The sequence below is a fragment of the Asparagus officinalis genome, chromosome 2, assembly GCF_001876935.1.
Source record: "Asparagus officinalis chromosome 2, Aspof.V1, whole genome shotgun sequence".
NCBI classification, from domain to species: Eukaryota; Viridiplantae; Streptophyta; class Magnoliopsida; order Asparagales; family Asparagaceae; genus Asparagus; species Asparagus officinalis.
In genome coordinates this window covers 3,307,660-3,323,784 of record NC_033795.1, presented here as the reverse complement: position 1 = coordinate 3,323,784, position 16,125 = coordinate 3,307,660, and the positions used below count along the sequence as shown (strand labels likewise).

General features: G+C 36.2%; 2 protein-coding genes across 4 annotated transcripts; one reads left to right on the top strand and one right to left on the bottom strand.

Annotated features, from left to right (window-relative positions):
• On the top strand, positions 898-4,486 carry LOC109829947 (probable serine/threonine-protein kinase PBL7). Of its 2 annotated transcripts, none has more exons than XM_020397048.1 (5): positions 898-1,030; positions 1,861-2,054; positions 2,132-2,321; positions 2,830-3,221; positions 3,868-4,486. In XM_020397048.1, exons 1-5 carry the CDS (start codon positions 955-957, stop codon positions 4,180-4,182), a joined length of 1,167 nt encoding a protein of 388 aa, XP_020252637.1. In that variant the 5' UTR covers positions 898-954; the 3' UTR covers positions 4,183-4,486. The 2 variants fall into 2 exon arrangements, with proteins under 2 accessions (XP_020252637.1, XP_020252636.1); XM_020397047.1 differs by having other exon boundaries at positions 1,858-2,054.
• On the bottom strand, positions 7,308-16,119 carry LOC109829945 (TBC1 domain family member 10B-like). 2 transcript variants are annotated; one of them, XM_020397046.1, is made up of 18 exons: positions 15,935-16,119; positions 14,881-14,950; positions 14,276-14,788; positions 14,000-14,185; positions 13,767-13,880; positions 13,049-13,107; positions 12,818-12,884; positions 12,619-12,670; positions 12,436-12,528; positions 12,227-12,310; positions 11,654-12,078; positions 10,754-10,815; positions 10,103-10,172; positions 8,748-8,828; positions 8,548-8,649; positions 8,170-8,291; positions 7,894-8,014; positions 7,308-7,746 (listed from the first exon to the last, which is right to left on the bottom strand). In XM_020397046.1, the coding sequence occupies exons 1-18, from the start codon at positions 15,976-15,978 to the stop codon at positions 7,630-7,632; spliced, it is 2,382 nt and encodes a 793-aa protein (XP_020252635.1). In that variant the 5' UTR covers positions 15,979-16,119; the 3' UTR covers positions 7,308-7,629. The 2 variants fall into 2 exon arrangements, 1 of the variants encoding a protein (XP_020252635.1); XR_002244164.1 differs by lacking the exon at positions 7,308-7,746 and having other exon boundaries at positions 7,894-8,000; positions 8,170-8,301.

The following is a 16,125-nucleotide window of genomic DNA, read 5'->3' as shown; positions in this document are numbered from 1 at the left end:
TTGGGCGCTTGGGTTTTCTTGGCTGCTTGATTTTGAGGTGATTTTGATGGAAAGAGAGATTTTGGTGGGGAAATTGGAGGAGAGGAAGGGGAGAGGGTTTGAAGGGAGGAGGGATGAGGAGAGGAGAGAAGCGGGAGGCATTTAGGGTGGGGGTCTCACTTCCGACCAAGAAAGCCTGATCACCAGCATCGTTTTCGTCGGGATGCTGGTGGGCGCCTCCTCCTGGGGCGTTGTTTCTGATAACTATGGGAGAAGGGGGCAGGTGATTGAGGAGAGGGAGATAGGGACTGCACGGGACTAGTAGTCCCGTGCAGGTCGATTTTGACTATTAATTTTTAACACGGTCGATTTTGCCTATTAATTTTAAAAAAGGGTTGGTTTTAAAAATTTGTCCTTTATTTTACAATCTTAATGAATTATATTAAATAAACAAATTAAATTTGATAAAAATAATTGAAGAAATATTAACACTATACGCTGAGTCAACACTGAGAGTACCACAGAATTGAGAGAAACCGAAAACAGTGGAAAAAAGGAAAGAAAATAGGAAAAGTGAAATTTCAAAATTTTTTCTAAAAAAGTGGAGAGTTAAATGAATAGTTTGACAAGTAGATTTCAAGGTTTCAACTAACCTAACCACCTCAACTATCTTTGAAGACCAGGTCAAAAATGGTAACAGCAACTTTTTTTTTTGCTCTTCTCACAAAAATATTCTTGCAATAATTATAGTCCCAAAAAGACCAAGACCATAACTAAATTAAAAAAAGTACAAAAAATAACTATTTTTATTATGAGCAAAATCTCTCAGGTTCAAAGTCAGTGCACCATATATCTTAATAATTAATTATTAATTAATTAGTTCTCAACAAAACACTGACCCAGTTTTCTCTCTCATTTTTTTATCCTTCATTCTCTCTCTCTCTCTCTCTCTCTCTCTCTCTCTGTGAAACAACAATGGCTTGTTGTCCATGCGCTGCAAAATCAATCAAAAAAACTAAACAAAAGGAGGATCAGATCAAAGCTAGCTCTGGTATTGGAATCCTTCACAAATCTCTCAACTTTTATATTTGCATTTGGGTTTTCTTAGAATCAGCAGAATCTTTGATCCTAATGATTTGTTTCTCATAGAGCTCTTTTGGGTTTCTATTCTTGTGTTTGGTATTCAGGATTTGAGGTTAAAGGTAGGATCTTGCCAACCCAGGTGCTTGATCTCGATATTGTTTGATCAAAATCATTTTGTGGGTTTTTAGTCAAAGATTGGCCATTTATATGGTAATTGAGGCTTTTTGTGATTTGGGTTTTCTTTGGTTAGATTCAAGAATTGGTAATAATCCTCGGACGAAAATTTGCAGGAAATGACATTAAGCTTCTTGTTTTGTTTTGTAATTAGATGATATATTTGGGTTATTTTCTTTGTTAATCTGATGGAAAATTCCATAAGATAGGTATGAGAATTCCTGCTTTAGGAGAAAAAGAGAAGGTATTGAAGAAAATCAATATCGATGGGCGAATTAACTAAAGATTTGAAAAGCTTGTAATATGTTGAAAATTGTCTTTGAACAGGAACACTGGCTGATTTGTCTCTGTTGGTCTTGGTTTGCGAGATTGCTACCAGTATTACCTATACCAGCTGCTCATTCATATTTCATCTAGTCACTGCTTGCTTTAAGAATTTGTTGAAACCTAATTTTTTTTTTGTTTGATTAATTTGTAATTCGTAGACCAGTAATAGTGTAGTTACCATAAAATTAAGCCATGTGGAATTACATGCAAATTCTCTAATCATGAATAAAGCCCCTTTCTTTTACTATACACCTAGAAAAGGTTCTGATATCAAAGTCTATGGATTTATTGTAGCAGAGAAACCAAATTTGGAGCAAACATTAGATGTTAAAAAGAAGGCGATATTGAGTGGTGAATCTGAAAAACCTACTGCTCAGACATTTTCATTTCGGGAACTGGCCGCTGCGACAAAGAACTTTAGAGCTGATTGTCTATTGGGTGAGGGAGGATTTGGTCGAGTTTATAGAGGATGGTTGGAGAGTATTAACCAGGTTTGTCATTTATTTCTTATTACCCTTTCTAAATTTGTCCTTGAAATTTGACGTTTAATTGTTTTTTATGTTGATAGGTTGTGGCGATAAAGCAGCTAGATCTTAATGGTTTCCAAGGAAACAGAGAGTTTCTTGTTGAAGTTCTGATGTTAAGTCTACTTCACCATCCTAACCTTGTTAGCTTACTTGGATATTGTGCGGATGGTGACCAGAGGCTTTTGGTTTATGAGTACATGTCACTAGGATCATTGGAAGATCATCTTTATGGTACGTAAAAAGAATAAGCGTTGTATTACTGAACATGTATTTATTTTCTAGATTGTTTTTCCCTTCTTGAAGATGTATCGTTAATTTTGGAGTATGAAACTATATCCTTCAACCCTCTTTGGTGCAATGGAAGGGTCTGTAAGATGGTATTAGAGCGACATAGGTTCAAATCCCAATTCGTACGCATTTAAAAAGTGGATTTTTAAAAAGGGTTAATTGCACATATACCCCCTGTAGTATCGCTGTTTTGAGCTCACTAACCCTGTGGTTTCATTGTTGTTTTTTGACTCTTTTACCTGATATCTGCCAGAATTTCAACCGGCGTAAAAGAGTCAAAAAAAAATTAACCCAGGAGGTCCATCTGTAACAATGAACCTACATGAGTAGCAAGTTCGAGAGAGTGATACTAGAGGGGTCTACCTACAATTAACCCTTTTTTAAAAAGGTGCCTCTCTATTAAAGAGTTAATTTCACAAAATCACAGTTATTTTCGGTGTATTTGCAACAGGTCTAACTCCGGATAGGAAACGACTTGATTGGAATACAAGGATGAAAATAGCTGCTAGTGCTGCAAAGGGCTTAGAGTATTTGCACGATAAAGCCAACCCTCCAGTGATATACCGGGATTTAAAGTGCTCAAACATCTTGCTTGGAGAAGGATATCACGCGAAGTTATCTGATTTTGGATTGGCAAAGCTTGGACCAGTTGGCGATAAGACTCATGTATCAACTCGAGTGATGGGGACTTATGGATACTGTGCACCCGAGTATGCGATGACTGGGCAATTGACAATTAAATCAGATATTTACAGCTTTGGAGTTGTACTTTTAGAGATCATCACGGGAAGGAGGGCTATTGATAATTCTAGACCTGCGGGAGAGCAGAACCTTGTTGCATGGGTAAGTCAAGTTCAAAGTTCTAGCCCGAGTAAATTCTTGGCTGACAGGTCTAGTGGGCCAAATATCTAGAATTTAAGTAGAATTTGTAGTAACATGGACTTTGTTCATAAAAATACATGCTACTGTGCACTGTGAAAGATGAATTTGTGAATTGACCAATAAGTATGTGCATTTCTAACAAAGATAAAATGGGGACTTGGGCAAAAGAGAAAATAGGAGTACTGCACCATGAGAGCTACTCAGTTGACAATTTATGGTACCAAGCCTTGATTACCCGAATGTGACTTGATTTTATGGTTTGTGCATATGTCCATGTACATGTACATGTGTCCTCTCATATTATCTTTTGTTTTGGGGAAAAAAAAAAATCCTGAAGGGCCCTCTACAGAACATCATATGGAGAGAAAGGAGACAGTGACACTTACATATCACAAATCTTGATGCACATATCAGTAATGTCTATCAGTGCATTCACTCACACTGCACTGAAAGACAAGTGGCTACATTGATATGTCAAGTGCCATCCTCTCATTCCTATATGATTTTTTTCCATGATTTCAGCCCAAACTCATCAAAGGTGTGAAAATATGCGACACATTGCAATATCATTTTGTTTTTGTCAATTCAACATTATATTTGGTTGCAGGCTCGGCCATTATTCAAAGACAGGAAAAAATTCCCACAGATGGCTGATCCGATACTCCAAGGCCAATATCCAACACGAGGCCTATACCAAGCCCTCGCTGTGTCTGCAATGTGCGTCCAAGAGCAACCCACAATGAGACCAAGAATCGCCGACGTAGTCACGGCCCTCAGCTACCTCGCTTCCCAAAATTACAATTACAACCCCGAACCTAAGAGAAATTCGCCCCAGGCCTCACCGAGCACTCCAAGACCGAAAAGAGATAACAGCAGGAAACCAGCTGGCGGATCATCGAGGAAGTCCACTTCAGAAGAATAAACCGTTTTGAGTGTACTTTTATTCGGTGCCTGGTTATCAAATTTTGATCAGCTTTTGGGTAACTGGTGCGTTCCTTCAGAAGGAAGTTCTTTTGTTGTAGTTGTATATGTGAGTGGTGGGTCCTGATGTACCAATAGGCATTGATGCACTATATTGGCTGTGATTCATTTTGGTTTGATACATGATGGCATTTTTGTTGTTGTGAAGAAACATTGTGTGCCGTTGTGTTCTGCTTGTGCTCTATACTTGCTGGTATGCAGACTTGTGACAGTTTCAAGAGCTGCACAAGACATGAAAGGTTTTCCGAGGACGATATGTTAAAAGACTGAGAAACACGATGCATCATAAATATAATGCTATCATGCAAATTAACTGAGAAACTGGAGATTTTGAAGATTGCCAGCTTGAACTGAAGATGGCAGTTTGTGAAGACAGGCCAGGGTCAGAAGCCGTGTCCTTCTGGAACGTACTTCTCCGGAACATATAAATATGCTTTTGGTGTCATAAAAGACGTGGTTACGCATCCTTCCGACCTACTTTGTACATGATTGGGTTGTGGTGTAATGGTGGGCAGCATAATAATTAATTGTCGTTGGATTGAAGGTCTACAGTGGATAAAGTTGGCTGAAAATAGGGGATTTAGAAGTGCGCGTGATGAGTTGTCATTAGCTCGAAATGATAAAAATTAACAAAATTTGAGGATTATAGCCCACAAGAATCGTAAATTTTAAAGTTTGTATAATCAGTTGCCAATTGGTCGATATGAATGGAAATGGAAAATTGTGGGTTATGTATATGAAAATCGCAAAGTTTAAAGTATGCCTAATTAGTTGCTATTTGGTTGAAATGAATAAAAATTGGAAAAAAAAAAAATCATAGATGATATAGCCTGTAAGAATTGCGAATATTGAAGTACGTGTGATAAATTTCCGTTGGCTAGAAACATATGAAAACTAACAAAAAGCGTGAGTAAATAGACTATTAAAATCGCAACCTTTTAAGTTCACATAATTAATTTTTATTGGGTTGAAGAAAATGGAAAAAAAACCATTAGTTATAGCTCATAAAATTATGAATTTTAAAATACGCACATTCAATTGCTATTGGATAGAAACAAATAAAAATAGAAAGAAAATCGTGGATTATAGCCCATGAGAATCATGAATTTTAAAATATGCTTAATTATTTTTTATTTGGGTTGAATAGAATGAAAATAGATAAAAATCGTGGATTATAGGCCATGAGAATTGTGAATTTTAAAATGCCCATAATAAATTTCCACTAGGTTGAAAAATATGAAAATTGACAACAATCGTATGTTATAGCCCATTAAAATTGTAACTTTTAAAGTATGCATAATTAATTATTATTGGTTTTAAAAGAACTATAGACAAATTTGTGGGTTATAAATCATGAAAATTGTGAATTTTAAAGTAGACCTAATTATTTGTTATTTGGTCAAAATGAATGAAAATGGACAAAATTATGGATTATATAGTCCATGAGAATTGTAAATTTTATAATAGACATGATAAATTTGCACCGGGTCAAAACATATGAAAATTAAAAAAATCATGAGTTATAGCCCATTAAAATTACAAAATTTTAAGTATGTAGAATTCATTATTATTGGGTTGAAAATAATAAAAATGGACAAAAATTATGGATTTATAGCCTATGAAAATTGTGAATTTTGAAGTATGCCTAGTTTTGCCATTGGGTTGAAACGAGCAAAAATGGACAAAAATGGTGGACTAACTCAAGAAAATCACAAATTGTTATTGGGACGAAATAAAAAACATCGACAAAAATCATGAGTTATAGGCCATGAAAAAGATGATTACTTTAGTTTGCATAATTAATTGTTAAGGGTCAAAAAGAAAAAAAAATCATGGGTTATAATCCATTAAAACTATAAAGTTTGAAATATGCCAAATTAATTTCCATCGGATCGAAACTAGCAAAAATGGATAAAATTTGTTGTTTTTAAGCCCATGAAATCTGTGAATTTTGAAGTACACATGATTAATTATCACTTTGTTGAAACGAACAAAAATGGAAAAAAATTTATTGGTTGTAGCCATGAAAATTGCAGATTTTAAAGTATATCTAATTAATTGTCATCTGGTTGAAACAGATAAAAATGGATAAGTACACATACCAGTGAGGGTGCATCCCTTTTTTTTAGCATTTAGATCCTTCGATGTACAAATAGAGTTGTCTTTGTGTCCTGTCTCTTTCTGGAACACATTGAAATATTTGGATTCTTTCGTAACACATTGACTTTACTTGACACATAGTATAAGGGCCCGTTTGTTTTGTTTTTTTGCCACCGTGTCAGAACTGTGGCAGCTTTCTCCCAAAATCGCCTCTTAGAGGCGATTTTGGGAGAAAATTGCCACAGTTTTGTCACTGTGGCAGGCTTTCCTCACCTTTCCCTCTCAAAAAAAAGGAAACAAACAGCCCCAAACGGAAAGATCACTGTGCTTGAGAAATATAGATAACAAAAAGATAAGACAGTTTGAACATCAATAATCTAAGTTATAATAGCGGGTAAAAGTGAGTAAACCCCTACACCGGGTGTATTTATAATTAACTCTTTTTTTTATCTAAATTAGTATCTATAATTAACACTTCATTATATTTAATTATGTTGGCTTGGATAACATTCAAATCGAACCTCATTTTCTAATATCCACGTGTGTGTGTATATGTACATACTAGAGCAAAGTAACACAAAAGTTCCATAGGGTGCACCGTGAAAATATGAAAAATACTTCAGTCTCATCTTTTATTACATCTCTCACTAATTGAATAGTGCATGACATTAAACGTGCATTCAAAACAACTCAACCCTCAACTTTATGTACGAATCCCAAAATTCAATAATCTAAGGATTGACAATAATTTGGTATACATTTAATTCTATAGCTCTGAGTGCGCTTAATACTTTTCCATCTAACTCATGGTCTCCAAGACTCCCAGACACATGGCATCTCCTGTACCACAAACAACAGTGTTCAATTATTAAATGATAGTAATAATGCCATTATCAATGTCAAGAGCAAAACTGCAAACACAAACAAACATTATAGATGACAAATGGAACAATATAATATAATATATGGCAGCATTGATCTCAACAACTTTTATTGGCTTCTTCTTGAACCAAATATTTATTAAAATCCAATCAAACAATTGACTATCAACTCACATAATACATTGTTATACATAACAAAAAAAGTACAATGAATATGGCTTAAGGTGTAGATTCTCTCTTCAATTTAAATTGATAGTACAGCAGGCGAGCTCAGCTGATTGCGCCCAGGTTTTTCTTTGTTCTCATGAGCTGCTGAACTTAGCCAGAAAGTGATACAGCACAATATGAGATGACAATATACATCAAACTGGCAAGTTGATAATAATCTTTTTATAACCATTATACTCCTATTTCTCAACATTTTGATGCCCATTCATATCTCTGATAGGTGGAGCTTGCAAGTCTTGGCCTCCACCATTGGAGATCTTCGCTTCAACAGACTCGTCAAGGTTACCCGGCTTACCCTGCCAATTTAATGAATTCATATCAGCTGCAATTTGGTGAAATGGTATAACCATATTCTTAACTATCAAGAAACTTGGATAATATACATTTCAGAACCTTGATGGTGAAAGTATAGAAAGCAGAGCATTGAAAGATATTAGGTTTACCTTGTTTTTGTCACGCCAGCCAAGTGCAAATGGCCTCAAAAGTAAACCAGTTTTCCTTGTAGGAAAATCCTGTGATGGGTCCTGATTGGGCCTTAAATGGTGATTACCTGCAGATGAAGTCCTATAAAAAAAATTATCACAATCATCAGTGGCATATGCAAGTCAAAAATATTGTGCATATTTAGATATTGTGAAACCATAAATATGACCCAGTAACAACCACAAAATATCTAAGCATATCGAAATCTGTAGGCATGAGACAATTAACATTAATACCTTGGAGAGTGTGCCTTAACTTGGCTTGACTGATACTGCAGTGTAGCTTCCAACATAGTTTCTGCCATTATTGCCCTCTCTTCCATTTGTGCAAATAAAGACATCGCTTCTTCATATTTTTCCTGCAAACATCTGGTAAGGTGGGATAAATACATACAACCAGTAGACACGAAGTCCAGCCAATTCAGGGATCTTAAACAAGCAGATGACACAAGATATTCTTCAAAATCTCATAGGCAGCAGAGTTGAATAGGTTATACTGCACAGTTCCAGGTTTTAATCCAAAAATATTCTTCGAATATTGCATTCAAGGCTATTCTAGTGTGTACAAAGAACAGAAGCAAATGGTGGTGTACATGATCAAAGGCAAGAAAGAACCTGGAACACATGGGCAGAATTTTTCTGGGCCGCAGCTTCTTGCTCAGCATATATACGAGCATCTTCGGTTACTCTCTGTTCTTGTTCCACCCGCATCAAAATCTAATAGTAGTACAATGAGGTTTAATGATATATGTGCTTCTACTGATTGTAAAAACAAATAAAAAAAATAAACATAAGCAAATTTAAGAGAAACACACCTGAAGCATGGCGTGCTCTTGTTCTTGCTTGTCTTTAAGAGCTTGTTGCAATTCTGACTTCTCTTGCTCTAATTCCTCCACCTGTCGGACGAAAAATGAAAATCCAAGAAAGATGTTCGATAAAAGCAAAGGAATGACATTCACAAGCTCAAGCTGCAGGATCTGGAAAGATCTCAAGATCTTTTATCAATATAATTATTTTCCCTGTTCATTGTGTTATGGTTGAAGCAAAGCAGGGTCCATTTATTTAATGCATCAGAAAACTGACCTGAATTCAACCCAGGTAACTCATTTAAGTGGTCAGGTCTGGTACAACTTCATACAGAAGCTTGCATCAGGCCAAATTCTATAAAGGCTTTACTTTTTATAATAAAAGAAATTAAAAAGACATTGTTGAACCTGCACAGAAGAGGGCTAGCTGCTGATTTCTATAATAAAAGAAATTAAAAAGACATTGTTGAACCTGCACTGAAGAGGGCTGCTGATTTCTTCATGAACTGACCAAAAAATCCATGAAACTATGGTCTAATATGTTATATGTACATTGAATTTGGATGGCTAAGAATGCAGCTGTTGGTATCAAATCGTAAATTAATCTGGGGCTTCAAGCTTTTTTTTTTAATTTAGATAACCAAGTCCAGAATTGAACCCAAGACTGTGGTAGCCATATTGGAACCTCCCAACCGTCCGGATCACCCACGATGGGTGGGGTTCAAGATTTTTTTTTGAGAAGAGAATATATTCTTTATATACCTAAATCTATGCCCCATGTGTCTAAACAAATCTGAATCTGGAAAGAAACTACCTGGATGCTCAGGATCTTTGCAGAATTTGTTGAAGCTTCAAAGAGTGAGTTTTAACAAAATTTATTATATTGGCTGGAAATTGCAGATACAGTTCAATTTGATTGTATTCAAACATGATTTAGAATTTAGATAACCAAGTCCAGAATTGAACCCAAGACTGTGGTAGCCATATTGGAACCTCCCAACCGTCCGGATCACCCACGATGGGTGGGGTTCAAGATTTTTTTTTGAGAAGAGAATATATTCTTTATATACCTAAATCTATGCCCCATGTGTCTAAACAAATCTGAATCTGGAAAGAAACTACCTGGATGCTCAGGATCTTTGCAGAATTTGTTGAAGCTTCAAAGAGTGAGTTTTAACAAAATTTATTATATTGGCTGGAAATTGCAGATACAGTTCAATTTGATTGTATTCAAACATGATTTAGGACGGTTTACAAAACAAAAGCCCAGTAATAAAACATGTATAGTCCTCGGTACAAGTATGATTCAAGTAATAAAACATGTATAGTCTTCGGTACAAGTATGATTCAGATTGCAGATATACCTTGGCACTCAAAAGTCGTCTATTATCCTGCTTGACCATCTCTATTAGTGCTGTCTCCAGCTCTTCAGCTCTGAGTTAAAAGAGAACACATGTTTGGCCAGTTGGACTTGGATGGTTGTAAAATGAGTCGAAAATCAGCTCCAAGGTGATAAATGTCGTCTTTAATAAGTATTCTTGTTACATGACAACATATATATAATTCCAAAGCCCAGGCTAAGCTTTCAATAACAAACAGATGCACAAGTAAATGAGGCAAACTGAATATCCAAAGAGTAACAAACTACCCTTTCTCTAAGCAGAACGAGAACATGAGATTGAGCCCTCATATTAACCACAAAGTACTAGTGTTTCAAAAAAATTATCCAGCGCATGAATAACCTTCAACCAATTTGGGATATTTCACTCTTTGGATGCATTAGATACTGGGATCAAACTATTGTTTCCTATATAGTAAACAGCTTTACCCTACACTAATTGTCGTGGACATCTGCATTTGCGTGTGTATGGAAGGATCTAATGCAACATAATACTTGCATGTGTTGGAGCATAATGTATTTTTCTTCTAGACTCTAAAGTAAACATATACTTGGTTACCTCCTAAGATGGTTCATACTTGATTAACCAGCATTAGTGAAAATAACAGCATCCCACCTGAGAACAGCAGATCTTTTCTCCTCGAGCAATCTGCATAACTCAACCTTTAACCATGTCACCTGAATTATAAAGAAAGTGAAAACAAATAAAGATAAAAGGGACTAATTAGTAGTCATGTCTGAGTTGGCTGGTCTTTAGCATTCACAAGCATAGAATAAATAAAAAGGCAATTTTTTACCATGGAATTTTACATGGAAAAAAATTAATTCGAAGAAACTAAAATGAAAAAGAATACAACAGCATAAGTTTTAAAGTTCATTCCAATTTTCAATGCTATAACTATAGCCAACAAGTCATTGTCCTGAACTATGTACAATTGCACGAGTGCTTAGTTGTTCTTCGAAGTTCAAGTCTTAAAGTATTGAATAATTGCTGGAAAAAGTAGAGCGTGGTGGCACTTTGTGTTACTTTTGGCTATAGTTCAAGTGCTTTAATTTCAGTCAGCTACGGAAGGGTTATAATGTATTTCAATTTGGTTAAATAGGTCTATCAGCAGTGTTAGCTCACTTGATAAATGACTACATTGTCCTTGGCTACTGTGATCTAGACTTTCCTTTAGTACACTACAATGTCTATAACCAGAAATGGCCTAACCCTTCAATGGCACAGTTCGGAATAACACAACAAATATGGCAACCTGGACACTGGCCATCAATGATTTTCAGCTTGACAAACTATATTTTTCAATATCTTAACTGTAACACAGACGCTTATGCAATACTAAGTGTAAGTTGGCATGTAGAAAGCTTATTAAGTCATGCTTGGATACCACTAGAGTCCTATTAAGTTGGCCTGTAGAAAGCTTACTAAGTCATGTTTGGATACCACTAGAGCTCTATTGCATGTACTGTACAGTGTTACTGAAACTATGATGAAGATAAGTAACAAGAGGATTGCCTGTTCTTTCAAATCAGGTTCAGAAGCTGAGTCGGCATCAGTCGCTATCTTACTGAGAAAACCCTCTATTTTTGAAGAATCAGACTTCACTAGATGTGGGTTCCCATTCGTGTGCCTGTCATCTGAGCCTTCTGTTGGGTTTGCCTCTGTAAGTAGAGAACCTGGGCCATTTTTGAAACCATAAAACTTTGAAGCAAGACCCTGGGAGTCCCTCCAGGCACGAAGTCCTTTGGACCTCTCCTCCATGGCAGCTAAAACTGCTGGCCTGTGCTTATTCCCTAAATCCTGCAGTCTATTTTCATTTACAGCTTGATAACCCATACAAGCCGTCAAAACAAGCTGACTACTGTCAAAAGTTGAACCACTAAGTGACTGCAATAAGGTAACTGCATCTCCAGCATCCTTTGTAGTCACTAATGCGGGCCCTACAAATCAAAATGTACTCATATAGTAAGAAGAAAAAGTTCAACATATGATGCTTGACAAAAGGGGCATGGCCAACAAGGGACCTTTCTCTGATATTCGTGTAGAAGTTATACACAATATATAAAGTTAAAAGTAAGAAACAAGTACCATATAACTCCATTAATGCAAGAGCTGTACGAAATAACATGACCCGGTTTCCTTCAAACAATAGCACATCCCATACACGAAGAACTGAAACAAGACGAACATTATGAATATATAACAATGACACGGCTACCGGTCACCTTGGAAAATATACAGAAACCAAATAAACAATAAAGCTTTCTCAGGAGATAAAGAGAAGCTAGAAGTTTTACCACTTTCCCAAGGAAGCATATTCACGAATATGGAAAGGAACCAGGGTCCAGTGACCCATGCTACCTGCACACCTAGGTAATCCAGATGATTCACTGAAATACAAGAGAACAACTATGAGAAATCATATATGAATGCACATCATTAGACATGCATCTTCAACAAGCATATACATCTTTACAGACCCAGTTTTGGAAATCGCTCACGCACTAACTCCTCCAAAACTAGTTGATCCACCTGCACAAAAGCACCTTAAGAAGTGGCACCAAAACTATGTAGTGGTACTCAAAAACCTTTTATCGTCATAATATGAAAGACAGGCTATAGAAATTGGAAGGTTTGCATGATTTACTCCAAAAGAAAATTACAGAGAAGAAATGTTACCTGAGATTCGATCATTTCCTCAGAATAGTATCCATCAAAATAATCGTCAATAATACCCGTTAAAGTCCTGACAGGTTGAATGGAATTCTGATCAGTAAGATTGAGTTCTACAAATATTCATACGAGCAGAACCTTGCAACATGAGTAACTACTAAGCAAACGGTTGAATAACCATGCTTCTCCACAAATATATGATATTGAGGCTTTGAAGGAGCTAATGATGTGACATACCAAAATGCATTCTCCTCAGGCATCAGTAATAGTAATAGTCCTGCAAAAAAATTCATGGCCTGCAAAGCACGGAAAAGGAATTAAATACAAATCATAAAAATATGGTACACTTTATCTGATTAAACTGAAGAAGTTCATTAAGAAATTATTCTCATCAGTGCAGAATATAGATCAATGGTGCTATTTCACGGAAGCATCAGCACACGTAAGCAGAGTAACATTGTTGTGACCTTTCATCATATGTACCGAGAGAATAATGCTAGTTTGACCAATAATTCACAGACACTGATTTCTATGGAAAGGGAAAGTATAGAAGAAAAATATTTCATCTGCTGTTGTCTGCTGATTAATGGTCTGTGTATCGTATTCAACAATATCCAATCTACAAGCAAAGGGCAAAAGTATATGTTCATATAAGTAGAAATTAAAATATTCAATAGAAACTACTTGCTGACTAGTTCAAACTTCATATACAAATTCAGTAAAATTGCAAACAATTGCTTCTGAGACAACTCTTAGATATCAGATTTAAGTTTAGGTTTATGTTTATTCAGTAAATTCTACTTATACCTAAAAAATATATAAGGGTAGAACTCTACAGTTTGTCCAAAAAATTAACAGTTAAATAATCTACTGAAACATTATAAACCACTCCAATCCAATATGGATGTATGATTACAATATATAAACATAAGCTGTTCCAAAAAGATTCAAATACCTGGCAGTATCCAACAGATGGATTATGCCGAGCATATGCAGTAAGTAACCGCCTCAAAGCATTTCTCCCATCCTCATCTAAAGCAGGATGCCCTGGGAATGTTCTAGGCAAATCCTACAAAGGAGGAAAAAATTTGTCATTTTTGTGATGCAACTCAATCAGTAAGTTTCAAGATTCTTCACAATGATAAAATTGAAAATCAGACTTCAAACAAAATTCATGCTAAAATAAACCTTTTCAATCTGACCCTTCCATTTTTCAGTCACACACTCGTTCAATACTTTGGATCCATTGTTAGCATCATCCAGAGTGGAACCTTCAGCAAACTTGCTATTGCCAAAATCGCTTTCCATGTTTAGCAAGTTGTTATAATACCCTTCCACTCTTCGTGTTCCAATACCCACAAAGGCTTGCCATAGCTGCATGCAGAAGAGCATAACTAAGTGTTGTAACCATCATAAAATCGTAAAGAAGCAGAAACAACTTCAAATATAAAGCACTAGATGCACCTCTCCTCTCAAAGCCATTGGCAAACCATCACGAACTAAACATTCAAACTCTTCTTTCCAGGGGGAGAATGGTTCAGGGGCCGCACTTTGACTAGCCATAGTTCCAGAAGAGCTAGCTTTGGTACTATCAGCAGATGTCACTTCTTGATTTGGATCTGATCTTTCCACATCATAGAACTCATCATCAGAGTCTTCAGACTGCTTTGCTTCTTCAATTGAAGCAAGATGAGCTCCGTTTGTTCTTCGATTCTCAATGTCGTTTATCCAGCCCTTCCTGCTCTTTACGCGGGAACTCATCATCTGTTCAATGGAAGCGAGGGAGGGCCTAATCTTAGACCATATCTGAATCTTATGGGTTTTAACCTCCTTTCCCACTGGTCCCTCGTAGGTCATCCTATTATTCTGCTCATTGCCATTAATCTCTCCCGATAATGAAATTGAACACTCTTCATTGGACACTGCCTGCCTTTCAAGAAAACTGGTCCATCTATCCGATCTCTCTTCTTCCTCCTCCTGAATTTATATATTGAACAAGAAATTCGGATCATAAGAAACACAATTCGACCTTTAAAGGTGAAATTACATAATGAAAAGGGAAGCATTGCCTTATAGATGTTTGCATACTCTCGATATCTCTGCAAGTGTTGAGGTCGTACAGCAAATCCATATGCATCTCTGTTCAAATCCTCACCAATAAACATCACTCAAGCATAAATCAGGAGAGAAAAAAAATTCTGTAAAGAAATATATATATTATATGGGCTCATCCATTCGGTAAAACTAAATCAGCCAGTTGCCACACTAAAATTGCAATAAGCCCCTCCATCTGATATAAACATCTATATTGCATGATTGTCAAATTTAAAAACCAATTAATGAGTAGATTCTAATTAATGTTAGCTCAAATTGCCTCATCCATTGTAAAATTACTCGCAAAAAAATTTAAATAGTTAAGAAGTAATTGGTGCCTCCCAGCAAGAGAAACAAATTAATACGTAAAAGTAAAACCATATCCACAAAGGTTCATTTATTTATTTTGAACAATAAGTTAAATTTTAGCGATCAATTCCACTAATTATCAAGATTCAACCCTAATCAACTCCTAAATTAACGAAACCACAACTCTAGAATCCCACGAAAACTAAATTAAACTAATCCAGCTAGAAACCAAGTTTCAAAACCCAGAATTATCAGTCCTCAACTGCCACCGAAACACTAAATCGATCGGAATCAACTCCTCAAAAGCCTTATTCTTGCTTAAATCTTCAAAACCAGAAACTGCATTGCCAGATTCCAGCAAAACAACAGATAAAAGACTACTTTTTTAAAAAAACAAAAAGTAACTTTAGCAATAAATACCACTAATTAACAAGATTCAGCTCCAACCAACTCCTGAATTAAACAGTCACCAGCTCCTAATCAGAGCTAAACCCTAGAATCCCCTCCACAACGAAATTAAGTTGATCCTTATTACAATCAAGTCTCAAAACCCTCAATTAACAGTTATCAACTCCTATATAGAAAATCTAAATCAACCAGGTAAAAGCCTTAATTCCTGCTCAAAACTCCAGAAACCCAAAAACTTTGCATTACCCAAATTCAGCAAAAAGACAGAGAAGACGGGGGGCAAATTGCGAAAAGAAACGATCTTTGACTGACCTCTTGTGCTCGAAGGTGATCAGAGGGAGACTTTTTCCCTTCATTCTCTCTCTCTCTCTCTCTCTCTCTCTCTCTCTCTCTCTCCCCCCGTCCTCTTCTCTCTCTCTCCCGAGATTTGAGAGCGGTCAAAATCCGATTTTGTTCACTCTCGGATACGATATTTATAGGAGGAGATTTAGGATTGCGGCGGC

Bases quoted from the DNA above. Each gene is read 5' to 3' on its own strand.
- LOC109829945 (XM_020397046.1), bottom strand. From the start codon at position 15,978: ATGAAGGGAAAAAGTCTCCCTCTGATCACCTTCGAGCACAAGAG. The intron at 14,789-14,880 runs GCAATGCTTCCC...ATATAAATTCAG, and splicing joins AGTATGCAAACATCTATAAG to GAGGAGGAAGAAGAGAGATC. The intron at 10,173-10,753 runs GTGGGATGCTGT...CTTTTAACTCAG, and splicing joins AAAAGATCTGCTGTTCTCAG to AGCTGAAGAGCTGGAGACAG.
- LOC109829947 (XM_020397047.1), top strand. From the start codon at position 955: ATGGCTTGTTGTCCATGCGCTGCAAAATCAATCAAAAAAACTAAACAA. The intron at 1,031-1,857 runs GTATTGGAATCC...GATTTATTGTAG, and splicing joins TCAGATCAAAGCTAGCTCTG to CAGAGAAACCAAATTTGGAG. The intron at 3,222-3,867 runs GTAAGTCAAGTT...ATTTGGTTGCAG, and splicing joins AGCAGAACCTTGTTGCATGG to GCTCGGCCATTATTCAAAGA.